The sequence below is a fragment of the Sycon ciliatum genome, chromosome 6 (assembly GCF_964019385.1).
Source record: "Sycon ciliatum chromosome 6, ocSycCili1.1, whole genome shotgun sequence".
NCBI lineage: Eukaryota > Metazoa > Porifera > Calcarea > Leucosolenida > Sycettidae > Sycon > Sycon ciliatum.
In genome coordinates, this window is record NC_088648.1 from 1,131,795 (window position 1) to 1,159,355 (window position 27,561).

The 27,561-nt window shown below is 48.7% G+C and overlaps 2 protein-coding genes across 2 annotated transcripts; one reads left to right on the forward strand and one right to left on the reverse strand.

Annotated features, from left to right (window-relative positions):
* Positions 1-4,086: 4,086 nt before the first annotated feature.
* On the reverse strand, positions 4,087-5,402 carry LOC135819047 (antifreeze protein Maxi-like). Its single transcript, XM_065332196.1, has 3 exons — positions 5,337-5,402; positions 4,809-5,236; positions 4,087-4,567 (listed from the first exon to the last, which is right to left on the reverse strand). The coding sequence occupies exons 1-3, from the start codon at positions 5,400-5,402 to the stop codon at positions 4,087-4,089; spliced, it is 975 nt and encodes a 324-aa protein (XP_065188268.1).
* Positions 5,403-6,976: 1,574 nt separating this feature from the next.
* LOC135819048 (uncharacterized) lies at positions 6,977-8,998 on the forward strand. The gene has a single exon (XM_065332197.1). The coding sequence runs from the start codon at positions 6,977-6,979 to the stop codon at positions 8,996-8,998; it is 2,022 nt and encodes a 673-aa protein (XP_065188269.1).
* The last annotated feature ends 18,563 nt before the right edge of the window (positions 8,999-27,561 follow it).

The following is a 27,561-nucleotide window of genomic DNA, read 5'->3' on the forward strand; positions in this document are numbered from 1 at the left end:
CACCAGGACTCGAACCTGGGACCCTGCTTGTCATGAGCAATGCTCTAACCACTGAGCTATGGGACCAGGCTGAACCTAGAAGGCGCTGACAAGTTGTTCACTCCAAAGGCAGCTCACAACACGTGCCACACATACTGATGGCATTTGGGTCTTTTTCCCTCCCCCAGGGGACCAACCACGGTCAGTTTCTGGAAACTACCAGAGGTGAAAGAAAGTGATTAAATTTGGAAAGGATGGGAGAACTTCAAATTCAAAGGATCAGTCGGGGAAGTGAACTGCCTGAAAAGAGAAAAAAACGCCAGACCCACCAGGACTCGAACCTGGGACCCTGCTTGTCATGAGCAATGCTCTAACCACTGAGCTATGGGACCAGGCTGAACCTAGAAGGCGCTGACAAGTTTTTCACTCCAAAGGCAGCTCACAACACGTGCCACACATACTGATGGCATTTGGGTCTTTTTCCCTCCCCCAGGGGACCAACCACGGTCAGTTTCTGGAAACTACCAGAGGTGAAAGAAAGTGATTAAATTTGGAAAGGATGGGAGAACTTCAAATTCAAAGGATCAGTCGGGGAAGTGAACTGCCTGAAAAGAGAAAAAAACGCCAGACCCACCAGGACTCGAACCTGGGACCCTGCTTGTCATGAGCAATGCTCTAACCACTGAGCTATGGGACCAGGCTGAACCTAGAAGGCGCTGACAAGTTTTTCACTCCAAAGGCAGCTCACAACACGTGCCACACATACTGATGGCACTTGGGTCTTTTCCCTCCCCCAGGGGACCAACCACGGTCAGTTTCTGGAAACTACCAGAGGTGAAAGAAAGTGATTAAATTTGGAAAGGATGGGAGAACTTCAAATTCAAATTCAGTGGTTAGAGCATTGCTCATGACAAGCAGGGTCATCGCTGAAGTGGCGTCGTCAGATTCTGTCCTTGCTGTATTTTCATCATGTCTTTACCAGTTTCCGTCTTTGCTAATTCGTTTCAAATTCAATGTATCCCTTAGTTGTCGTCACCCGTCCTCTATAGTTTTACCTCGTTCTGGCGCCCATTTCCTTAAATCCCCTCTCTTCAGTTTATCTGTGGAATGGAACAAACTTCCAGAACACATCCGCTGCGTTCAGTCCTCTGTCAATTTTCGCATCGCTCTAAAGGCTCATTACTCACAGCATAGATATTCTCTGACTGGAATTCCGAACTTTTCCGTTTGAGAATTTTTTTTTCCTTGAAATTAATCCTTGCTGGGTTTTTTTCATCTAAATGTCCCGCTATTATCTGCTGAGGTGATTTCTTCCCTCGTCGATTTCTTTCCTGCTTTTATACCTCGATATTTAGGTACTCGTTTCGCTTCTTCCCATGCTTCATCTTCCACTCTCCTCTCCCCCATTTCCCCATTTTTCTTGCGATATTTATGTGGGAGACTTCCGTGATAAGCATCCATTTGCTTTTGGAGAATCCTTTTAAATACAATACAATACAATACAATACAATTTTGAGCAGCCAAACACAGCCCAGTGGTCGTGCGATGGCATCGTGAGGCGAAGGAAAACTACCGACTGAACTACAACCAAATTATTTCAAAACCAAAACAAGAAACACCGTACCCACGGCCACCGGCACCGTGCAGTACACCACGTACGCACTGTACTTGCACGCTGCTCTGTGCAGTGGGCACGGTCCACGCGCGATCTCATGCACGATGGGGCCCCCCTAGACCATGCCTTGCCCCCTTACGCCCCCTACTTTATTTTGTCAAATGGTCTATTACAAGAGAACAACGCTACAACATAAAAATTCTTCGGGACAGTCTGTTCATTTGTATTGGACTCATTCTCTACACTTGCAATAATTTAGCCAGATGGAGGAGGAACAGAGCCCAACACATCCCGGGAAACATGGGGCACCCAGCCAGGAGGTCGAAAAGGTGGAGCGTCACACCACGATTCGTCCGCACCCATTCCCACAACTGTGGTCAGCAGATTCACGTTGCCAAAATTCGTACATTTATTACCTCTGCCAGGGTACCAGTTGCTGCAGCAGCGTCCATCCGCCGCACACGAACATGACTTGCAAGTCCCAGACGCTCTGCTGCAAGCGCAGCACGGTCGACCACTCGCAGCGCGTGACCGCGACATCCCATACACACAGCATGAGCACACTGCGCACTGCATGCAAGGACTAAGCCTTGGCTTAGGTGTAAACAGTGCGTCTAGTGAGTAGTGTCAACTCGACTCGTCCCATACCAAGTATGCATCCAGGGCGCCACTGCATAGTATGCCACCAACCAGGCAGTACAGGGCCAAACCGCAAAGTGTGCACAGCACAGCAAGCCAGCTCAAACAGGGCCCAAGACCCGCACGCTCAAATGTGCCCAGCACGGGCCAAAGACTATAATGGCCGATTCGCAGCGCAAGAAACCAGCTGGATGAAGGATTTGCGGGCTGGACGAGCCCAGAAGGAAGCAAACTACTCGAGCCGACTCCACATGTCACAGGAAAGTAATGAAAACGGTTTCAAACCGATTTCTCCTTTATTAGCTACTGTTAGGTACCTCCTCCCGTACCTTTTCTAGCTGGCCTGCATGCACTTACGTACTCACCTTTTGTCTCCTTTTGTTCCGTTGGCCTGGGTAGCTACTTGCGCGCCCATATTTGCCATAGCTACCCAGGCCCTTTATCTTGCCGTTCAGACTTGATCTCTCTCTCTCTTTTCTCACTCGTCAATAATCATCATGTAGTCGTTTCGTTCGTCTTGGTCTCTTGTCTCGTCGTCTATAATAAATGTCGTTCCCACTAACTTGTTCCCGTTGTCAGTCGTCCTGTTTCGAACTCAACATTGGCGCCCGATTATTGATCGACCCACGACCCTGAGATCATCCCATGCCCAGCCGTCCTCAACCGCCATTCGTCTCGTCTATGTCAACCTCGTCTCGTCCATGTCAGTCTCGTCTCTCCTACGCCAACCTCGTCTCGTCTCTATCAACCTCGCCTCTCCTACGCCAACCTCGTCTCGTCTATGTCAACCTCGTCTCGTTCTAACCATGCAGGTCAGCTACCTTTCTTTCTTTCTTTTTTTGTATGCGTTCCTTCTTCGTCAAATTTTTTTTTCGTGAATTTTTTTTGTAGTGTGTGTGTGCGCGCGGGTGTCCTTCATTAATATTAGGGGTCCGATCATGGTGAGCCACGCTCTCTTATTTATGTCCTATATTAAAGTGTAACTAGGCTCTATTAGCCGTGCAAAATACTAGTCCTCAGAATACAATTCAAGTCCCTCGTCGAACTCCAATAGTTATTTGTTGTGCCATGTTTTGAAGGGGCGTTTGGGCCCGTTGTTATTGGCAATGTATACACTATAGTATGAGTAGTACAGGAACGTTGACGGTTGTAATGATCTGTAGACTGTAGTGCAATTTTTAGTACACACTTTTGTGAGGCCCGTGCGGTGTGTGTGTGTGCGTGTGTTTTCTCCTTCAGTCATTTTTTTAAAATCTTGTTCTCTCTTTTTTTTTCTCCGCGAGGACGCGGGATTTTTTTTCATGGAGGGGTGGTATGTTAGGTACCACCTCCCGTACCTTTTCTAGCTGACCTGCATGCACTTACGTACTCACCTTTTGTCTCCTTTTGTTCCGTTGGCCTGGGTAGCTACTTGCGCGCCCATATTTGCCATAGCTACCCAGGCCCTTTATCTTGCCGTTCAGACTTGATCTCTCTCTCTCTTTTCTCACTCGTCAATAATCATCATGTAGTCGTTTCGTTCGTCTTGGTCTCTTGTCTCGTCGTCTATAATAAATGTCGTTCCCACTAACTTGTTCCCGTTGTCAGTCGTCCTGTTTCGAACTCAACACTACCAAGAGGGCATCGAACACCTAACTGCTTTTATCACGTACAGCACCCGCTACCGCCGTAGTATCATCAGTGGCGAAATACTGTCAACGCCACAGAGCAAACATGCATCAGAGGTGCTTCTGAAGACAATGCTGCATCCTTGCTAGCACCACTGCATCCTCGCTAGCACCTCTGCATCCTCGCTAGCACCACTGCATCCTCGCTAGCACCACTGCATCCTTGCTAGCACCACTGCATCCTCGCTAGCACCACAGAATCGGCATCGTAAACACCACTGCAGCATCGCCCAGCACCGCCACCACCTCAGCAGCAGCAGCAGCAGCAGAACCATGGACGACAGCAGCAGCACCCACCACGGCCACCTCTGCAGCATCAGCAATACCCAGGGCCGTTACCACCTCAGCAGCAGAAGCAGCAGCAGCAGAACCATGGACGACAGCAGCAGCACCCACCACGGCCACCTCTGCAGCATCAGCAATACCCAGGGCCGTTACCACCTCAGCAGCAGAAGCAGCAGCAGCAGAACCATGGACGACAGCAGCAGCACCCACCACGGCCACCTCTGCAGCAGCAATACCCAGGGCCGTTACCACCTCAGCAGCAGCAGCAGCAGCAGGACCCATGATGGCAGTCACAGCAGCAGGAGGATTCAGGATGGCAATCGCAGCAGCAACACCCATCATACTCACCACCACAGAAGCAGCATTCAACAATACAGACACCCTTACAGCATGTGGAACCCCAGACCGCAGTAGCAGCACCCATCACGGCCAGGCCTACAGCAGCAGCAGGACCCAGGGACACCACCAGAGCAGCAGTACCCAGCACCACCACCAGAGCAGCAGTACCCCATACCACCAGCAGAGCGCTGAGCAGTACCTGGCACAACCACCAGAGCAGCAGTACCTGGCACCACCAGCAGAGCAGCAGTATCCCGCACCACCAGCAGAGCTCTGAGCAGTACCCTGCACCACCACCAGAGCAGCGGTGCCTGGCACCACCAGAAGAGCGCTGAGCAGTGCCCAGCACCACCACCAGAGCAGCAGTACCCGGCACCGACACCAGAGCAGCAGTACCCGGCACAACCACCAGAGCAGCAGTACTGGGCACCACCAGCAGAGAAGCAGTACCCCGCACCACCAGCAGATCGCTGAGCAGTACCCTGCACCACCACCAGAGCAGCGTTGCCCAGCACCACCAGAAGAGCGCTGAGCAGTGCCCAGCACCACCACCAGAGCAGCAGTGCCCGGCACCACCACCAGAGCGCTGAGCCGTACCCGGCACCAACACCAGAGCAGCGGTGCCCAGCACCACCAACAGAGCAGCAGTACCCTGCACCACCACCAGAGCAGCAGTATCCGACACCACCAGCAGAGCAGCAGTAGTGGATGGCTGCAATTACCCAGAAGTACCAGAGCGTTATAGAGATTCAAGGAATAGATAATATGTGGAAGGCATTCGACACCGTTTCAAGGGAGATGCTGCTAAGTACCATGAGAGCAATTGTGACGGAGGATGACATCCGACTGGTACGAATACTGCTGTCAAACACGACCATATCTGTCCGTCTTGATGATGAATACAGTCTTAGTCTTACTCTTAGATCCATGCTGCTGAAGGTGACAATTACTCCTCTGGTTAGAACAATAACTTGGCGACATGTCACGTGCATACAGTGTTAGGTCTAGCCATGAATGATAACCAATAGCATAAATCGTCATTGTGTACTGTTGCCGACTGGCCCTTTGCATTTCCCGCTGTCATGCTTGCGGTCCGTTGTTTCATACATAGCTACAGTCTGTTTCAAAAAGATTTACAATCAGGTTTGGGTCTTAAAAAGTATGAAGATAAGGGAAATTTGGACAATAAAATACATAGAATGGCTTGTTAGGACACGGCAAATTGTTCTGTGAAGGTTTCGGAACAATTGGACCAACCGTTAAGGAGTTAGAATTTCGGCCAGGTTTCCGGCCTTTTCCCATGGTTTACAATTTACCCAGGAAGCCAGTATCGATTTTTCAACCAAAACCCACGATTTATCCTTTCCTTTTTGGCCTTGTGGTTATGAATGCTGTCTGCTGACCATGAAGTTGTGAGTTCAAATCCCAACCTATCCTAAGTCAAACTTTTTTTTCATTGTTTTGCAAATGGTGATGCTGGTACAAGACAAAGAAGATGGCTGCACCAAACGACTTGTTGTTGGAGCTCGCACTTCCTGCCGAACTGACTGACACTTGACTGGCTCACGCCATGTGAACACACCCACAACACTGCAATGGTGTGAGTGAATATACTGGAAGTCATCGCGCTGTAGCTTTTTGAGATTTATTTTAGTATTTCAAGATCCGGCCAATTTATTTGAATTTAGCAGTCAACGCCGTCTTCTATCAGCGTTCACAAGCGTGTGTGTTTCTGAAAATGTCGTCGAAGTCACACGGATAGCTTTGCCAAGTCATGGCCTTGGGAATGAGTCCGTGTCGATGTCGTTTTCGTCACACGGTGAGTAAATTGCATCGCAGCTCAAAGAAACTATTTTGGTCACAAAACGAATTCGGACCCATGCCGCTCGTCAACATTGACAACATTTTCGTTTCGACATGTCCTCTCTAGAGCTCTGACTCCATTATCGATACGAGGAAGAACTCGTTTGTTGTAAACCAGACGTACATGACTGTATCAACGTAAGTGAGTTGTCATTTTTCCTGCTTTCGCGCGGAATATTTCTTCGAGTTCACAGTGAGTTTTTCCAGGCAGCGCTCGAGTGCTCATACGGTAAGACGCCAAACTCCGCGGGCGATCGCCAGGATTGCAAATCTTTTTGAAACGGACTATAGCTAGCTGGCTTTCCAAGCTGCGTCGCGTTATCATGGTTATGTTCTGCTGTACGTGCAGTCTGCGCTGCGTACCGTGCGGGTACGATTTAGTTCCGGTTTAGGTCAAGCAGTACTACTACTACTACGAGTAGTTCCGAGATCATGGCTTTTTTTCAGTTCTCTTTTTTCCTTGTAGACAAATGTAAGCTAAATAAAACGTCTTGGTTGTGTGGCCGCTTGGGTTGGGTCACAGGGGCTTTGCCATCATTCCACTACAGTTTCTGGTGCCGAAACCCGGGACTGCGGGGAGGAACTAAGGATGGCGAAAGCAGAAGGCGCGTTGCGCGCATTTAGTGGCCAGGAGGACTTGGAAGAGTTCTGGCAGAAGTTCCAGGTCGTGGGAAAAATTCAGAAATGGAGCACAGGCAAGGAGCGAATGGCGCATGTGCCTCTGTATCTATCTGGCGATGCCTTTACGGTGTGGAGACAAATGGCTACTGCGGATCAGGAGGACGAGGATAAGGTGAAGGCACGGCTTGAGGAGTCGTTCGCCTGCTCGTCGAGGGAGGCGTACTCCCAGTTTGTGCGACGTCGGAAGCGGGAAGATGAAACTGTTGATGTTTATGCATCTGACTTGCGCCTTTTGTTGACGCGTAGTGGCCACAAGGAAGCAGCAGATGGAAAAGACCCGGTGCTCGTCGAGCAGTTCTTGTCAGGTCTGCCTCGTCAATTTGCAAATCAGCTGCGCCTCAGTGCGGCGGCTAGTGGGGATCCCACGATGACACAGCTGACGAAGCAAGCACGTGCTCTCCTTCCAGTGGCGGATGAGCCTGGTGTCAGCGCGTCTGCCGTAGGACCTGAGCCAGGAGACAGCAGAGTATGCTACCTGTGCGGAGAAACTGGCCACCTGAGGAGGGACTGCCCCAAGAAGAAGAAGGTGCAGTGTTTCAGATGTAAGCGATTTGGTCACATCAAGAGGCACTGTCCTGAGGCCAAATCCGAAGGACAAGTGAGTGGCAGGACTCCTGGTGCAGGTGCCAATGCATTTGCAGTATCACCAGATGTCGCTGCTGCAGAGTGCGAAGATGATGCATGTCTTGCCCTCGTTGCCAGGCGTCGTGGTGGCCTGCCGAAAGTCTTCGTGTCGGTCAATGGAGAGCAGACCAGGCTGAAGGCAGCCATTGACTCTTGCTCGAGTCGCTCCCTAGTGTCTTCTGCTGCGGTGCGTACACTGTCTGTGCCTGTCTGCAAGCCGTCGGGTGAGGACATGATCACGGCTATTAACGGCAACTCACTCGATATCACTGGCACTGTGGAGCTGACTGTCTCCCGTGATGACAACAATGTGTACCTGCCGAAAATCAAGGCCAAGTTTCTGGTAGTTGATTCTCTGGACGTGGTTCGCTCTGACATGCTGATTGGTCTTGATGTGATCTCATCGGCCGGTGGTGTTGCTCTGGAGTATTCAGAGAGTGACGGCCAGCTAACTGGTGCTGTGTTCGGAACGAGGCCAGTCGTGGCTGCAGTCGAGAGTAAGATCAGCAATGAAGAGCACTTGCCACGCCACGTTCAGGTCCGACAGGATGGAGACAAGGTCACGTTGGAGATGAGTGACTGTGAAGTGATGTTCGACCCCGAGAAAGGCTTCTGGGAAGTCACTTGGAAATGGTGCGACGGAGCTGCTCCAAGTTCACCTATCGGTACAGGCATCGGCGAGTATTCCCGCCAAGGATTATCGGATGATCAGGAGGTGAAGTTCGTCACCGAGGTCCAAAACTGGATTGATCAAGGATGGCTAGTTCCTTATGACGAAGGCTCGCACGGCGAGATTGGCGGTGTTTTGCCTCTGCTGGCAGTGTGTCAAGAGCACAAAGTGTCCACTCCGGTCCGCCCCTGTCTGGATTATCGCGCGCTGAACAGTCTCATTGTGTCTCATCCGGGCCTGGATGCACCAGCATGTGAAGAGAAGCTTCGGAAATGGCGCCAGTGCGGCGATGCTATGGATATCCTGGATATTCGGAAGGCCTTCCTGAACGTGCGTGTACAGCCTGCCTTGCAGCGGTTTCAGGTGGTGGCTTGGAAAGGTCAGAAGTTTGTCATGCAGCGCATGGGGTTCGGCCTTTCAATCGCACCAAAAGTCATGGATGCTATTGTCCGGTGGGTTACGAAGGACTTTCCGGCAACTGACAACTATGTGGATGACATCCTGACACCACGCCATCAGACCAAGGAGCTGGCTGCCTCTCTGCAACGGTATGGTCTACCAACGAAGCCGCCTGTGAAGCTTGAGGAGGCGTGCGTGCTTGGCCTGAAGATTGATGCTGAGGGAGACCAGCTGTGATGGGATCGTCGTGACCCGACATCCATTGATATTCCTGCTGTGCTGACGAAGCGTAGCATCTTTCGCTGGTGTGGCGCCCTGACGGCGCATTATCCTGTGTGTCGCTGGCTGCGGCCGATGTCAAGCTGGCTCCGTCGTTTGGCCTGTCTGACTGATGCATGGGATGAGCCGGTTCCAGAAGAGTTGCAGGTGTTGTGTCGTGACGTCATGGCTCGGGTGCTGAAGGAAGACCCAGTTCATGGTGCTTGGAGCGTTCCAAGCGGCGAGGAACACTCCTGGAAGATCTGGTGTGATGCCTCGAGTATCGCCTATGGCGTGGCCCTGGAAGTCGACGGCCGAGTGGTAGAGGACCAATGCTGGCTGAGACTGAAGAACGACACTCGCCACATCAACCTATCAGAGCTCGAGGCGGTCATCAAGGGCCTGAGTTTGGCGGTTGAGTGGAATGTGCGCAAGGTGAAGGTCTTGACCGACTCCAAGACCGTTCATGGCTGGCTGAGCTCGCTTTTCGGCCACTTGAAGCGAATCAAAGTCAGTGGGCTGAACAAGGTGGTGGTTCACCGGCGACTCCAAATCATCGATGACTTGATCAAAGCGGCTGACCTCAGCGTTGATCTGGAGTGGGTTCCATCTGCCAGCAACAAGGCAGACGAGCTGACTAGAGTTCCTGAGAAGCTCGTCCAGTACTGGAAAGGTCAGTCAGGCGTCGGCGAGTTTGACGTCGGCGTGTCTGGTGCCTGCATCGATCCATCTGCTCTTGGCCCTGTGTCGCTCCAAGAGATAGCCAGCGAACAGGAAAGTGATGCGGCCATCACAGCGGTGATTGCAGCGAAGACAGCTGAACAGGAAGTTGTCGCTGCTGGCTACAAGAAGATCCAGAATCAACTCTGTGTTGCCGACGGTGTCCTGATGAGGAGCTTCAAGGTGCCGACTGGTGAAGAAGAAGTCGTTCCAGTAGTCCCAGAGTCTCTGGAGGAGAGAGTGTTGCGCGCAGCCCATCTTCAGACTGGACACGCCGGTTGGGAGGGAACCTGGCGGTTTTTGCAATGCCGGTGCTTCTTTCCCTCAATGGCAGCAAAGTGCCAGGACTTTGTTGGCAAGTGTCAGGCCTGTGCTGTTGCCAGTCCGCAGCGTGGCGAGAGTGTTCCAGCTACGAGGTCTGCCATGCCATCTGGTCCGTGGAACACCGTGTTCATCGACACCATGGAGCTCGGCGGCAGTCGTGATGGCAGGTTCCACTGCGTCCTGGTGTGTGTGGACGCATTTACCAAATGGACTGAAGTCGTTCCGTTGCCCCGGCACGATGCACGAAGTGTTGCTGATGCCTTTCTGTCCATCTGTGCCCGGTGGGGCCCACCAGAGATTGTGCGCTGCGACAACGGCACCGAGTTTGTCAACGCTATCATGTCGGCTTTGTTTGCGGCGTTTGGAGTTCGAGTGCAGCATGGTGCAGTTCGTCACCCGCAGAGTCAAGGCACGGTAGAGAGGTTCAATCGTACGCTCCTCACTTTGATTCGGAAGGTGTTGGAGGAAGAGGATGATTGGAAAGCGGCTCTTGATCTGCTGCTATTTAAGTACCGTGTACGCCCGCATAGTGTCACTCGAATCAGCCCGGCCGAGGCGATGTATGGCTGGAAGCCGAAGCGCCTGGTGGTGGAGAAGTCCGGCAGCGAGCTATCTGAGAGCGCTTGGGTGGACAAGCTGAAGATGCAGACGGCCCGGGTGTGGGATTATTTAGACGGCCAGTTATCGCAAGCTGACTCCATCGATGAATCGAGATCTCGTGTCGCCTGTCCCTATCAGCCCGGAGATCCAGTACTGTTGCGACGCCAGGACCGACGGCAGAAGCGCCAGCCTCCCTACGAGCGTGGTTGGGTGGTCGAGGCAGTGGTGGCATCCTCAACGGTCGTCGTTGCGCACGGTCGCGGTGGCACGAAGATCGTGAATGTTGATCTGTTGAAGATGGATCCAGGCGAGGCTGAGTCAGAGTCAACGGAAGTCGACCAGGTGGAGGCCAGTTCTAGCAGCAATGGCGAACTGCCCATTGCCTTTGACCTGCCGATTGCTGAAGATGATCAGCCAGTTGGACGAAGCCTCCGGAATCGAGATACATTGAGAGCCCCAAGGAGGTATGCTCCGTGAGTGTGGAGCTGATGGTGTGCAGTAGTTCATTTGTTCTGTGGTTCTATTATTCTAGGTTGTTTCCTAAATGCTATAGGTTTTTCCTTTCACAGCGTTTCGAGTGTATTCCGGTCCTTGCTCGTAAAGAGACTTGTCACCTGGTGGAGGTGTGATGATGAATACAGTCTTAGTCTTACTCTTAGATCCATGCTGCTGAAGGTGACAATTACTCCTCTGGTTAGAACAATAACTTGGCGACATGTCACGTGCATACAGTGTTAGGTCTAGCCATGAATGATAACCAATAGCATAAATCGTCATTGTGTACTGTTGCCGACTGGCCCTTTGCATTTCCCGCTGTCATGCTTGCGGTCCGTTGTTTCATACATAGCTAGCTAGCTGGCTTTCCAAGCTGCGTCGCGTTATCATGGTTATGTTCTGCTGTACGTGCAGTCTGCGCTGCGTACCGTGCGGGTACGATTTAGTTCCGGTTTAGGTCAAGCAGTACTACTACTACTACGAGTAGTTCCGAGATCATGGCTTTTTTTCAGTTCTCTTTTTTCCTTGTAGACAAATGTAAGCTAAATAAAACGTCTTGGTTGTGTGGCCGCTTGGGTTGGGTCACAGGGGCTTTGCCATCATTCCACTACAGTCTTGGAAAGGAAGTTTCACTTGACTTCATGTCCACCATCGGAGCCCCCCCCCCCCCCCCCCAAAGAGATTTCCTCTCCTGTAGAATTTGTGATCTACTTGGAATCAGCCTTGAGGGAGATCAAAGCATCAGAGCATCGATTCCGCCCAGACCAACACGCGACATGGCTCTACCACCAGAAGTGATTTGTGCCGATGACACTGATTTCACCAGCCAATCCAGACCCTGGATGAAGAGCTACGAAGCAGATATCATCGCTGTCCTTCGTGACAGGCACCTGAAGGTCAACGAAGATAAAACAGAAAAAACACATTGCGCCGAGAAGGATACCGCCTGGCTGAAGTGTGGCGGAAAACAAAAATCGGTTCACTCCTCGGCGACGAAGAAGATATCGCACGAAGGAAGCAATTAGCAAAGGCGGCCTTTAGATCGCTATGCATTATGGTGTCGTCGATCGATCATCAGCGAAAGTGTACGGCTAAGGCTGCACTACGCGCTTATCATAAGCCTAGTTCACATTCGACGGAGCGCCGACGGTACGGGGGATGGTAAGGGCCTGTTGGGAAGGCTGGGGTGAGCTGTAAAATCTTGTACGATTCTACGACACGACATGCTGCAGTCGTTGCGTCGTTCAACTGCGAACGGCGCCAGTCAAAAGGCACAAGGCACGTGACAGGGTGACTTTTGGACCTAATTGTTGTTTTTTGAAACTTCTTTTCAATTATTTCTTCTTGAATAAAGCGGAATCAAGTTCAGAATACCAGTTTTTCATGAACACCCAAAAAGTAGCTTCGAAAGGTGTGCCATTCAAATAATAGCTCCAGGAAATGATAAAACAGTTCGTCTGTCACGCTCCTCAACTATTCCTAAATACCATAAATAACATCAGACTGTATCTTGTTAAAATTCAACTCAAGTCATGTTAGCCATTCTGCGAGTTATCAACGGAAGCGCCGTGTTATTTATTTATTTATTTATTTATTTATTCAACATCTCCTGGCCCGTCCGAAGACTGCCAATAAACATGAGAGGTCAGGTGATAGCCAACCACGGCAAGCTAAAAAGGGAAAAAAAAGAAAGATGCTGTCAGAGAGGGAAAGGAGATAGGGAGAGAAAAAGAAAGGGAGGCACATTAATAATACATGGGATCACTTCGGATGAGACAGTGTGGAAAGCTGGACTGTGAATTTCCTGATATCCTGGCATGTCTTAATGCTAGTAGGCAGGTTAGACCAAAGGGAGTATGCTGAGAAGAAAGGGGATTTCAAAAACAGAGAGGAACTAGCTCGGGGCAGTGATAAGGCATTGCGTGTTGGTCTAGTGGTAACAAACCAGTTGTACTTGGCAATATGTTTCGGGACTTGGGCTAGGAAGATTTTTTGCACAAGGATACAAAGATGCTGCTGATGTCGGGCAAGAAGAGGGTGCGTGGAAGCAAGTTTATAAAGACAAAGGGAGGCAAATGTTTGGTCTTTTCGAAACAGAATTTTCAGAAGCAAGCGTTGATGTACCTCCAGTCTGTGGAGTAAAGTCTGAGACAACCCGCACCAAGCTATATCGCAATAGTCAAATATAGGCAAAATGTACGACTTAAAGAACAATTCTCTGCAGTTATCATTCAAGTGTTGGCAGTGGGGTTGTAGCATACCTAAGGACGCACTCGCACGCTTGCACACAGACTGGACTTGTGGAGACCAGGAGAGTTGGCGGTGTTCGACATAATATTTCCAAGTACGAATCGGGAGTAGTCGGCGCACGACGCCGTCTCCTTTTCACACTCAAAATGCAGCTGTTTTGTACGTTTGCGCACCCGTCTACGCACGTCTACAGTATGAAAAGTAGACATAAGCAAATTTTACGCAGGCATGATTGTGTAAAGTATCAACTGTTTTCGGTTTGTGGCTTGAATCTAGCACTTACAAATATCTTTTGGGTTTTTTGATATTTGTTTGATTCTTTGTGATACCGTCGCACCGCTGCCCAAGAGCTTGACTTTCTTGCGCTATACCATCACCGATGTACATGAGGGTTTTGCCTTGGAGCTACCTTATCAAGTACTTGTTGTACACAGATCTGGTTCTCGCGTGCGCCTAGCGTCGTGCTATTTTCTCCCCTTCCTGCTTTATTTTTCTTTCTTTATTTATTTTAGTAGTGAGAGCATCGCTAGCTACAAGGGAAAGTCCCTGGTTCGAGTCCTGGTGATGACAGTCATTGTTTTCATCAGACTTTTTCCGTTTGTGTCTTTCCCTCAAACTAGTCAAGATTGTTATTTTTTATTTATTTTTTTACTAGAAAACACAGCCCTACTAGTAATCAGGGGAAGAGGACAACTGAAATGACACTGGACAACAAAACAAAGGGGATTAGGGACGATGTTTTGCCACCGCAGTTTGGATCCAGCAGTTGTCTGAAAATCGGGAGTACACTTTAACAGCTGATTTGCACCTCAGCTTCTTCCGTTCTTCTTTTATGTAAAAGAAATAAAGTAGAGTTAGCCGCATTGGCGGTTGCCTCACGTGACGTGTTGAGGAACACATCAAGCAAATACGTTCGCATCGGCGGGCCACCACTTCGCCCATATACATGTATCTTTAGTGTCGAATGCAGGCCTCACAAGTGAGTCAGGGGGAGAGGGGATAAGTCTCTTAACAAGTGGGCGTTTAAAGGCCCCATAAACCGCATCCTTGTTACCCTCACATCGAGTAAGTGAGTACCCAAACACACTCCCTGTTACCATGGTACCAGCGCAAGTTTTGAACTCAACGCGTATAGCCGATTGGTTGGTACACTTGCCTGCGAATCATGAGGTTCTCTGTGTTTTTCGCTGTTTTTATTTGACAGTAGACACCCTTAGCAAACCATGGTAACGCTATTTTTTACGGTACTCGTACCTTGATCACCCAAATAACGTTGAAGCTGCAGTGTAAAAACGTTATGGGGGCTGATTTATCGTTGTGACCAACGGTACGTGTTTTGGCCAAATATTGCATAGTCCGTACGCATTTCACCTTGTATCGCGTATATGGTGACAAAAATTGTTGTACCGCGGGAAATCAAAGCTATTCTCGTACGTGATTGTCGCAACAGCGTACTAAAAAAAGCGTGCATCTTGCTAAAGCCAGTAAAGGTCGAACCCAAATCACGGTATTTTCCCCCTTACGATAATACCGTTACAACATAACGTTGTTTGCTAAGGGTGTCTATTATCTTTCTTTACGGAGTTGTTGTTGCTGTTCATTTTGCTACTCTTTCTTTTTCCCTCCCCTTATTTTTATTTATCGCCGTGGTTGGCAATCACCCACTCTCTTATCATTGGCCGGTGTTTCCACCGAGTCTTGAGATGTTGTAATAAATAAATAAATGAGGTTCTGAGTTCTCTTATAAAAGCCTGTGAAAATTAGAAAATGTTCTTCAGCGGGTGTAGACTAGACTTGAGCCACCTAATCTCTCCCCTAATTTTACGACACTACCCAAAACTCGTGGGAACCGTTGGTCCTGGTGGACATTTCTCACCACGTTATTTCTGCCTTGGTAGAGCGCCATAGTTATCACCAGATCAGTCACCTCTTTCTACTAACACCAGTCATGTACCTTTATTACAATATCACTAGCATATCACTAGCGTATTTCAACATCAGCTGTCATTGTTGAGAACGTCCCTGAGGAGATTTAGTTGTACAGTTACCCTGACGTCGATGTTAGTTTTCAATTGTTTTGGAAAACTACTTGACTCTCCCGTGATGGAATGTTTCTCAGTTGCTGCTTCGAGAATACCATCAACACGTCTATTCTCTCCATCGCGTTGAACATTCCCTGCCAGTTTATTGGGGCTTATTACTGTCGCCCACAATCTTACCATAACCGGTTCTCAGCAAGAGCATCGCTCTCGCACGTTGGATGTTGGAAGCAGTACTGCGATTGGTGAATTCGTAGAAGGAGTAATGGCTGAATCTACCGGCTCTGGATCGACCAAAGCTACTGCTTCTGCCACGATGCACGGATATGACGTGTGTAAGTGGCGTGTGGACAACGGTGATGGTAGTGTTTGTGATGAGCGCTGCACTACTGTTGAAGACCTTGCCGTTCACATCGGGAAAGAACACCTGACGGCGAGAAAACGTCAAAGCATGCAGCAGGAAACTAGCTATAAATGCCAATGGCAGGAGTGTGATCACGAGGCATACAAGAACAAAGAGTCACTTGTTATACACATCCGACAGCACACCGGTGAACGCCCTTTGAAATGCGATTTTCAGGGCTGTGATAGGGCATTTGCTCATCGTCAGTCCATGAAAAACCACAGAATAATGCACACAGACAAATTTCTCAAATGTCCCAAGCCTGGATGTTCAAAACTATATAGGCACCCGAGCTCAGTCAGGCAACACCTGCACCATCATCATGCTAACGACAGTAGTGATGAAATGGCCAATGCGGCAGATGATCTTCATGACGATGAATCTCAGGGAAGTGAGGAGGATAAATACATGTATTCTCCGTCTAGTTCACCTGAGGCAAATCCTGAAACACCAGCAGGAGAAAATGATGGTCCACCTGTATCGACAGTTGATTTCTCAGAAGCAGAAATGGTGCACACGTCTGGCTCTGGATTAAATGGCACTGCTGCAGAGACAATCCCCGGAAAAGCCACCGATAATAAAAACCAGGATCGCACACTATCAAACCTGCTTGCAAGGAATTATCAGTGTATGTGGTTTGTAAGCAAAGATCAGGGTAAAGTGTGTGCCAGGCGCTTTATAACTGCAAACAGATTATCCAATCACATCCACCATGAACACGTACAAAGGTATGCAGATCAAAAGCAGCCACATTGCCCAGGCTATACCTGCCTCTGGCGAGGATGTGATAGTGAGGAATACGAGCACACTCATCAACTTGTCTATCACATACGTCGTCACATACCTAAACGCCGCTCTTAATGACGGTGCCCAGACTGTCGCGTGGCCTTTTGTAAGCCAGCCGCCACCTTGGCAATGCATACCTAGTCTAAGCCACACTGGTAAAATACTAAACATTTCCTACCAGCGGATACAATAACATATTTTCTTCTTCGTCAGGTCATCGCAAACAAAAAACGTTCATACACTTCCACTCCAAAGATGAAATCACATCACATAACTGTGCAATGACTGGCTGTCCATCACTGTTTGGTGAGTGCGGAAGGTCTCATAAAAGACAATCTAATTTGGGTCCTGGCTGAAAAGGGCAATGTGCAGTATGCTCATAGGGACTGCGGACAAGATTATAACTACCTTGTTTGATAAATCTTTCGTTCGTCTTTGTTATTTGTAATGCGTCAACGTAGTTCAGCTTCTAGCAATAGCCCTGAGGTTGTCTTTCGTTTCTTGTCCTTTGTCTTCCCGTTCCTCGCCGCACGCCGGTTCTGTCTAAAATATATGCCGGGCTTGTTTACGTATAAAGACGTTGTTTGCTGCATCAAGAAATGCAAAGAATCTCACGTGATATGACATCTTACAACTATCAAAGTCAGGTGATAAAACTGTCAGAACCTCCCCTTATGCTGTAACACACCACACGTCCTTCGCCCTATCCATACGCTTATGTCTGTGTTCTTGTTTAGGTTTAAGTTTGATTCGTTCAACATGACTGGTTGTAATCATTGTTCTTGATGAGTTATCAAAGAGTTTGGTTTTTGACTGCTTAGGAAAGTAGCCCGTAGGAGAAAAAAGAGAAAAAGATAGAAGAGAAGGGATTAATGTGCAAGAGCGCAGGTTTAACCTTTACCGGCATTATGACACTTGCACAATGGATACCACAAGTATTCTCCATGTTTGAAACACTTACAGAGCATTTGTTTGTTCCATTTTGGACACCGCGACTGGAATGTGAAGGTCACATAAGGTAACACCATCATTATTATTATAATATTTCATGATAAATTCTGTTACGACCAGAAAAAAGGTGAACACGTAACTGGTTGCAACGTTGGAGAGATGTAGAATCTTCCGTTTGGAGTAAAAAGCGGAGGAATCAAACAACAGTAAAAAAAGAAAAGAAAAAATACAACGGAAGTTCAAACACAGAGACGGAGTACATCATTATTATACGATTACCGCATTGGAATTGAACACTCTACATCCACGGAAATCCTTACTGCCCCGTGTAGCATATTGTAGTGTTGTTGTCGCCACTCACCTGTTCTGTAAATTTTTCAAGACAGCCTCTTGAATGATTCTCGTTTTCACCTTACCTTGTCTGTTTATTTATTCATCTTCCTCTGGGTCACGTTGGTGCGAGCGCGCACGTGGAGATGCTGCAGCCTACAACCATGTCGTCTGTTCCGTTATTACGAGTGTCCATGCATGTTATTGTTCTACTGACGCTGATAATTCTCTCCTTCTGTCTAGTCGCGTTCTACTCTGCTTCTCTGTCTCTCTTCTATTCTGTTTCTGCTTCGAACGTGTAGTTGTTTGAGCTGCTCTCATGCTAATTTATTTGTATTTTTGAAACCCTTTGTACCCGCGATCATGCGCTTGTACAACTGCGCTGTGCTGTATGACTGAGCTATGACTATGAGTCAGGCTCGCACTAGCTATGATGCCTTTCGTGTCACGTGTCCGTGTATGTCGTGGCGCAAGCGCGCTGTGCCTTTGCTGGCCCTTTTTTGCTTCCTTTGGCAGTTTTGGTTTTAGAGTTATGCCGGTTATGGTTGAAGTGTGTTTGCAAGGAGAAATCCAGAACGTCTAGTAATGGTGTGTTGTCCCATTTGCGTTCGGAGAGTGTGTGCCTGTGCACGTGTATCGGAATTTGAATTCCTGCTTGTAACAAGTGTAATCACGTGATTAGATTGAACTGAGTTAAGTACATGTACCCCCCCCCCCTCCTTTACAACTGTGAGACTTGGGGAGTAACCCAGGCAGTCTTTCAGCGACTGGACTGTTTTCACCGCCGACAGCTCAGAAACCTGGTGGGAGTGCGATATCCAGACAGAATTACGAATGATGATCTGTATTCCAGATGTGACTCGCAGCCACTGTCGGAGCTTGTTGCCAAGCGACGCCGTAGCCTCACTGGCCATGTGCTGAGGATGAGTGAGCAGTCACCCCCTTGCCTTGCGATGTCCTGCTATTTTCAAGCGGGGTCACGTGGACGAAGGGGCCGTCCCGCGGCTATTCTCCCTACCACCATCATGAAGGACCTGGCAGGGCACGACATTCCTTTGAAGAATGCCAGCGACCTAGAAGGAGCACGAGCACTTGCTGCAGACAAGTCGAAATGGAGATCAGACATTGTTTATGGATGAGTTTTTTGTTGACTGGAGACAGAAGCGGACTTGGCTTAATTTCAGTGTATTCTCATGCATTGTTCTTTGGCCTTTGTACGCGTGCTGTGGTATTATTATTATTATTATTATTATTGTAGAAAGGAAAGAAATATAGATACGAGTTGAGAGTAACTCTCCATCACTGAACCCAGGTACTATATACAGTCAGAAAGTGCAACAACTAGGCACAAAACTGACAGAGTACTGAGACATTCGACGTCCTGACACCTAGCTTCAACACATCTCCGTAGCGCTAACCGACAGCCTTCCAACTTGGAAGGTTCAAGGTTATGGTAAGACCAAAGAGGGGAAGGCAAGCGCAACGAAAATGAGCACAAGCTACAGTCCCAACAGAACAAAGAATGTCAATTGTTACTTGACTATGACGAGACCAGTAGGATATTTGACAAAGCGGTCTAACTGCAATTCGAAGCAGCAAAGCAGCACACCACCCAACTTGGGTGGGTCATAAATATCAAAGATAAGTAAAGAAGGGGAAGCTTTGCGAAAACGAATTGTACAAGCCGAAAGCCAAACTCCTACAGTACTCCTCATTAGGCCTAGCCCAAATTTGCCGGCAATTCTTTCAGCAAAATATCGACATTTCCCATGAAAAGAATTGCTGGCAAATTCCGAGCAAAATATCGAATTTTTAGAGGATCCGGGTGTGTTTTTGGCAGTTTTATCCTGATTTATTTGTTTTTTTAGGCCGATCTTGCCGGCAATAACTGCCACAGAAATGTTGTCAGGGTGATTATCACCAAGAGTACGTAACTGAGGGCTGGAAAAATGTCATTGTGCTCTTGATATCACCCTGAATGACTTAGAGCGCTCAACACCGGGAGGACTGTCACTTAGCTTATACCCCTGCATTGATTTGGATAAGCCAGTTTCAAAGTACCCAATGGCACCATGCAGCCATTAGGATTTGCTCTGATGCCCCAACATGCCATCAGCACATCGATTTCCAGACCCAACGTCAGCCCAAAAGTACATACTTGTAGATGCACTAACTCTTGACTCTTCAATCAGGCAAGTACAAGGCATTGCTGGCAATGAGCCGTGAGGAAAACATGGAATGATCGGCAAACCACCAAGCGCTAAAGTGCACAGATATAATAAGCACGCAGCATCAGTCGCAACTAGGCATAATTATTATAGCAAAATTAATGAAACATGACATTACAGGAACACTACCCAACAAGCTGGGTTTGTCACACAGAAGACACTCTACTCACAAAGATACAGCAGTTTCTTGCTATGACTATTTAGCAGACTCGTGAATCCATCGCTAGGAGAATAAATCAAACCATAACGCAACTGAAGTATGTCATACGATGGGGAGAGGAAACTGAACAACAGTTAAGTAGTTCAAGTATTGAGAGAAACGAGATCATCGGTGCAGTACTTCTCCTTGTTCATTCGAGCCATCAGGGTGGATTCAATCGTTTCCTCGAGCGAGCTCTCTTGGCGACTACTGAAGAGTTGATTCAACAGGGAGAAGACCCTTTCACTGGCGGCACTTGACGGCTGGACAAGTAGAATGCGCTTAAGTGCCTGGATGAGGCTGGGGAATTCTTCCATATGCCGTCTCCACCAATGCAGAGGTTTAACCGCTTCTGCCAGGTCTTGAACGGCAGCTGCGTATAATGGGACCTCTTGGACAATACCACCTGCAAGTGCAACAAATGTGGGCCGGCCAGCCATAGCAGATTGGAACTCTTCTGCCATTGGCTGCTTGTCTGCCATGGTATGAGGATGGAAGAAACTGGCCAGCTTGAAGAACTGCACCTGTTCCTGGAATTGGGCAGGATTCGTAGGCTCACCAACAAACTTCTTGCGGAAGTGGTCAAATCCAGGTTGAACGCATTGAACACCGATGGCTTTCAGTTGCTGCTGATGTTCAGCACTATCAGGGTAAAGCCGCTGACACAAGCCGGACAACTGTGGGAAATGGTTTGTCTCCACTGTTGACTGCACGCCCTTGATAACCTCATAGGCGATGAGCGCCAATGGGCCATCCCCTTCCAATGTGTAGGTGGACTTCACGAACACCTCTCCAGCATCGACAACAGCAGCCATTTCGACCTGGATGAGAGTTCTTATCTGTGGGTTGTTGAGCATGGCAAGCAACTTGCGAACTGTGGCAGGAGACAGTTCGGTCTGATTGGCGATGAATCCATGAACATCGGGGAAGAGGTCGACAATTTGCTTGATCACTTCCCACCGGACCACCACCTGGTCTTCGACAGCAACTTTGGACTCACTCCTGTTTTCTCTTTAAACGCCAAGTGGGCTTTAAAGGAATGAGCAAACAAGGAAATCCATGCGTTTACAAATTCCAGGGCATTGGGCATCTTGAAGTTTTCGCCGACACGGTCGAGGGTATGACTGAAGCAGGTTACGTCGATCATGGATGGAAAAATCTGCTGTAGGTTCCTCATCGCGACTCCATTAACCGAGGCACCGTCCCGCATTGCAGCAATCAGGTTATGGCGAGAAACACGGAGGCTCTCCATGAGTATATCAATGAGCAGGCCACTGACATCGTCCCCTGTCATTGACTTCGCTACACACTTAAGGCATGCCAGCCTTTGGCTAATGCGAAGGTCATCGTTCACATAGCGTATCACCAGGGCAAATGCTTCTCCCAGTCTGGTGGAGCCATCAAACACAATTGAGATGGGCATCCCCTGGAGCTCCTTGGTGAGGTCCTTGGTAAACATCTCGTGTATTATTGGGATACACTCCCTGAGGTGGCTGGCAGATGTGAGCCGCAGGCCCCCCTCCTCCAACAGGGCTCTGAAATCCCCACTGACCTTCGAGATGGGAATGCCGGCCTCAAGCAAACAGTGTGTTACCCTCAACCGATACAGCCGCGTGGCTTCAGGCAGGTTTTCACCAACCGGGTGATAGCGCCCAACGTAACTGCGAAGGTGTTCCGTCATGGTAGGCACCTCCCCACTCGCTGTTTCCCTCTTTTTCTTAGCGTTTAGATGCTTCACAGACCTAACATGTGCATTAATAGAGCTTTTCTTGGTAGGAAGCTCTTCACGGCAACATGAGCAAAACAGCTTGCCAAGGTCCACAATCAAAAGTTCACCAGGAAATTGCTTGATTCTTTCCTCTGGTTTAATTGCCACATTGCTTGCACTCTTGGCATCCGACCGTCCAGGACAAGATCGTTTGGCGGTGTTTCCAGTAGTCAAATTGGAAGGAACAGATCGCTTTCGAGAGATGTCGGCTGCCTTAGGTGTTTGAAATCGTGCTACAAAGTCCTTTATACTGACACCACTTGCAGTTTCGCTTTCCTCATCAGAGTCACTATCCAGATCCACCAAAGTAGATGGTTCATTCGAAGCCATTATTCCCACACAGCATGAGCAATGTGGTGGCAACTTCTGTACCTTACTTTGTAATGTCACACACAAGAAAACTGATCTCTACTCAAAGATAATAGGAAGAGATGTGAAGAAGAACTAGAGATAAGTCAGTGTTTGTACAGTAACAAAATAGAACAATAAAAAAGAAGCCACATTAGGACCATTAGATCCATACAGGCCGGGCCTACACGACACGAATCAACACACAGCCAGAATAAGACATGTGTGTAGCTACAGCACAGCCAGAAACAGATACATGCCCACAGAAACAGAATCATGCATACAACGGAGCGCAAGGAGAGCACCCCGCAAGTTGCAGGACAGGCTTAGACAGCCAGAAATGGACACATGTATGTAAAGGGGAGCACACTGCGAGCTGCAGGACAGCCAGAAATGGTTACATGCCTACAAATGGCCCTGTGCGGGTGCCAAAAGAGGCACAGGGTGACTCACGACTGATTGTTCGTGGCAAGCAAAATGGAAGCAAAATATCGGACGCGAAAGGCAATGCCAAGCAAAATATGGAAAATGCTCGGGCAAAATTTGCCGGCAAAATATCGAAATCCCTCGAGCAAATTTGGGCTAGGCCTACTCCTCATGCATGACATAGTGATGGACTAGTTGACTACAAAACAAGTTGTTTCACACGACGTACGTTTCGCCGTATGGTTCGTGACGGCTCATCAGGTGTGCAATTTGAAACTCGGATGTTGAGCCAATAATAAATGTAGAAAGGAAAGAAATATAGATACGAGTTGAGAGTAACTCTCCATCACTGCAACCAGGTACTATATACAGTCAGAAAGTCAAATTTCAAATTGCACACCTGATGAGCCGTCACGAACCATACGGCGAAACGTACGTCGTGTGAAAAAACTTGTTTTGTAGTCAACTAGTCCATCACTATGTCATGCATGAGGAGTACTGTAGGAGTTTGGCTTTCGGCTTGTACAATTCGTTTTCGCAAAGCTTCCCCTTCTTTACTTATCTTTGATATTTATGACCCACCCAAGTTGGGTGGTGTGCTGCTTTGCTGCTTCGAATTGTAGTTAGACCGCTTTGTCAAATATCCCACTGGTCTCGTCATAGTCAAGTAACAATTGACATTCTTTGTTCTGTTGGGACTGTAGCTTGTGCTCATTTTCGTTGCGCTTGCCTTCCCCTCTTTGGTCTTACCATAACCTTGAACCTTCCAAGTTGGAAGGCTGTCGGTTAGCGCTACGGAGATGTGTTGAAGCTAGGTGTCAGGACGTCGAATGTCTCAGTACTCTGTCAGTTTTGTGCCTAGTTGTTGCACTTTCTGACTGTATATAGTACCTGGTTGCAGTGATGGAGAGTTACTCTCAACTCGTATCTATATTTCTTTCCTTTCTACATTTATTATTGGCTCAACATCCGAGTTTCAAATTGCACACCTGATGAGCCGTCACGAACCATACGGCGAAACGTACGTCGTGTGAAACAACTTGTTTTGTAGTCAACTAGTCCATCACTATGTCATGCATGAGGATTTTTGTGTGTAAGGGGTGTAGTAGGTTGCGTGTATTGAGGCTCCCGTTTTTCCGTAGTTTTTAGGTAGCTTTTGGGGACTAGCCCCAACAGCCTGGGTGGGATGGCTAGCCCAGATCACACTGAGCAGCTGGTGAGCGCCGAACAGGTCCATACACAGCTTCGCTCATTGCCTGGCATCGAACACAATGTTGTAGAAGTGCTGAGAACTCTAGCTCGTCTTGAAAGCCAACTTCAGGACCAGGAGAAACGATATCAACGAAGGATTAGTGAATTGAGCTCCGAACTTTCCCAGCTGAGAGAGGACCTGGCCGACACTCGCCTTTGCCAAAATTTGGACATCGGCAATGTTACGTGTGCGTCTTGTAAATCAAACTCCTCCGCCATTGCAGACCAAGAGAGAGAGCAAGAAACAACCAGCCAGAGGCAGCGCCGAAATCGAAAGAAACGTAGTACAGGCACAGAAAGTCGTTCACAGTCCGCCGTACCCGTAGAGAGTTCACGACCCATTGATCCCGAGATGGACCTGACTAGCAGTGTCAGATCCGACGTTGACAGCTCAAACAACAAGCCGTCCAACTCCCGTACACATGGTACACCCGGACCCAGCTCGGAGTTGACCCCGCCACGTGTGGATCGCTTGCCGAAATTTGAAGAGATGAGTGAGGATTCGGACGCCACATGGCGACTCATCACCTCCACCAAACCCACAGCGAAGAAGAGAGTCCTGTTTGTCGGAAATCTGATGCATGCAATTACTGCAGACCAGCTGAAGGAGTTCATCGCAGCAAGAGCAGCTGAGGCTGACCACAATGTCCAAGTGTTTGACGTAAAAATATTTCAAAAAGAAAAATCCTCCACTGCGCGTATTGTTGCCAGTGCAGCGGACGAATCGTTTCTCAGCAACAAGCGCTTCTGGCCAAGGCCTGTGTACACAAGAGAGTGGAACTTCGATAAGTACACCCAGTCTGATGCCAGTGGAGATCAACAAACAGCGCAGAGCAGCACCACGACCACCAACAGCAGCAGCAGCCGAACGGACGACAGTAAGAGCGGACACGGCGTGGATTGCGATATCCTAGATGACACCTGTGGAGCACCGGCCCGGACTCCAGGCCAGAAATCACGGGGCTATCAGCGTGACTCGCCGCCCGAGACGCAAGCTGCGAAGTTTAGTGTCACTGTTGGCAACGCATTTGCATCTCTAAGTCAGGATGTGGATAATATATCTGTGCAATGACTGGAAGAAGATTAGGCAACGACCCTGCTGCTCATGAACTGAATATGCAAACGCAAACTCCAACAATTCGAATTTTACTGCTGAACATTAGGAGCCTGAGGAACAAAGTTGGAGAGCTGGCATGGCTTGCCGACCTTCACAGTCCTGACATCATCTGTGTCAACGAGACCTGGCTAGACGACACCGTGTCTGATGGAGAGATAGCTTTGGATGGCTTCAACATACTGCGCTCAGACAGAAAAGATCAGGCCGGTGGAGGAGTCTGCCTGTACTCCAAGGCATCCCTCCTGGTCAAGCCAAGAATGGACCTCACAGAATCGGCAATTGAGAGCTGCTGGGGAGAAATCCATTGCCAATCTGGAACTTGTTTGATAGGAACCATTTATCGACCTCCATCTGAGCCAGTTCGATACTGGGACTGCCTGGACGACCATCTCCATTCAGCTATAATGCCCGGGAAGAACGTGATTATTTGTGGCGACATCAACATAAACACCAATCCAACAGCACCTCCAGATCCACAGCTTCATTATCTATCTGACCTCGTGGCCAGCTACAGTTTATATCCCGGAGTTCACCAGCCGACTCGGTTCTCAGCAAACTCTGCACCAACCACACTGGATCAATTTTACAATACATTCGACCCTCTAAATATGGCTACTGTTATCCCCATCGCGTTCAGTGACCATGCAGCAATTCTCAGTGAATTTCAACTCAGCCCAGTAAGAAGTACTGTAACTTCTGGGCTACGGCGACACTACCGAAACATAAATCATGACCAGTTCAAGGCAGATTTGGTCCAACAGGATTTTTGTGAAATTGACGGAAGCCCAACTGTCATGTGGACTGAGTGGGCCAGCCGCTTTCTACAAGTGTTAGACAGACATGCTCCTCTTGCACCAAGCCCTCGACGCAAGAAAAAATCAGTACCATGGATGAACCGCCAGTTATTACACCTCTTGACCAAGCGCAACCGGCTCCATAGGAGGTGGCTTAGTGATGGAACAGAACATTCCCACTCAGCTTTCAAGGCTGCCAGGCGGGAAGCTACCAGCTATAATAGGCAACAGAAAGAGACCTACTACCAATCCAAGTTTCGAGCTGCGTCTGGCAATACCAAACAGACATGGCACACGATCAAAGAATTGAGTGGTAAACATCGACAATCTCAGCCACCTCAATGTTCTGTTGATGCCATCCGAAACACCTTTGCAGAGATAGTAGAGGACGCCAGCCGCCCAGTGCATCTCTCATTTCCCTACGGGCCCGCCTCAAGCACTGATCTGACAGCCTTTGCGCCAGTGTCTATTGCCAGAGTGAGGAAGCTCCTCGAACGTTTAAATCCGGCCAAGTCCAGCGGTGATGATGACATTTCTGCAGACCTTCTCCGCGCACATGCAGACGTACTGGCGCCATCCCTGACTTTGATCTTTAACAAGTCCCTGAGAGAGGGCATATTTCCTGCCCAGATGAAAAGTGCTAGGATATCGCCACTCTTCAAAGGCGGAGATCCGAGCATGCCAAAGAATCATCGACCAGTGTCCTTGTTATCGATTGCATCCAAAGTGTTGGAAAGGATAGTCCACGAGCAACTCACACGATATCTAGTTCAGAGCAATTTATTCCCGCCAACTCAATTCGGCTACAGATCCCACCACTCTACATCCGACGCACTAGTGCTAGCTGTGGAAGGTATCTGTGAGGCCCGCATGAACAGACTCAACACAGGTGTAGCCTTTGTTGATATGTCAAAGGCATTCAATAAAGTGAAACATCAAACTCTTGTGCAAGATCTGTTCGAACTTGGCATCTGCGACACGGCACTCTGTTGGCTGGTGGATTACCTCTCTGATAGAGAACAGTACGTTCAGGTTGGCCAGACTAGAAGTCTCCCGTACACCAGTTACTCAGGTGTCCCCCAGGGGTCGGTACTGGGCCCACTGCTATTTATTGTCTATGCCCGCGGCATAGCAGAAGAACTATCACCGTTTAATGTGGGAGCAATCCAGTTTGCTGATGACATCTCTATACGATGTAGCAGGGAGTCTGCGGAAGCTGTTTCTGCACACCTTTCAGCTGCTGTTCAGCACCTGGCCACCTGGCTGAAGGGCCGTGGTTTAATTCTTAATGAAAGAAAGACACAGATATTGCCTATTCCCCCATCCCCATCTCAAGCACTTGAGCTGCATGTCATTTGTAATGGGCAGACGCTGCCTGTTGTGAAAACGGCCAAGTATCTTGGCCTACATTTCGACTCAGACATGAGCTGGAACACCATGACAAGCCATGTTGCACGCCGCGTTGCCGCTAAGATTGGGCTACTAAATCGAAGTGCAGCATGTTTGCCTTTTT

Coding starts and splice junctions, on each gene's coding strand:
- LOC135819048 (XM_065332197.1), top strand. CDS start 6,977: ATGGCGAAAGCAGAAGGCGCGTTGCGCGCATTTAGTGGCCAGGAGGAC.
- LOC135819047 (XM_065332196.1), bottom strand. CDS start 5,402: ATGGTCGTGTTTGACAGCAGTATTCGTACCAGTCGGATGTCATCCTCC. Junction 5,237..5,336: donor CCGTCACAATTGCTCTCATG/GTACTTAGCAGC, acceptor GGGTAATTGCAG/CCATCCACTACTGCTGCTCT. Junction 4,568..4,808: donor TGCTCTGGTGGTGGTGCAGG/GTACTGCTCAGA, acceptor ACATGCTGTAAG/GGTGTCTGTATTGTTGAATG.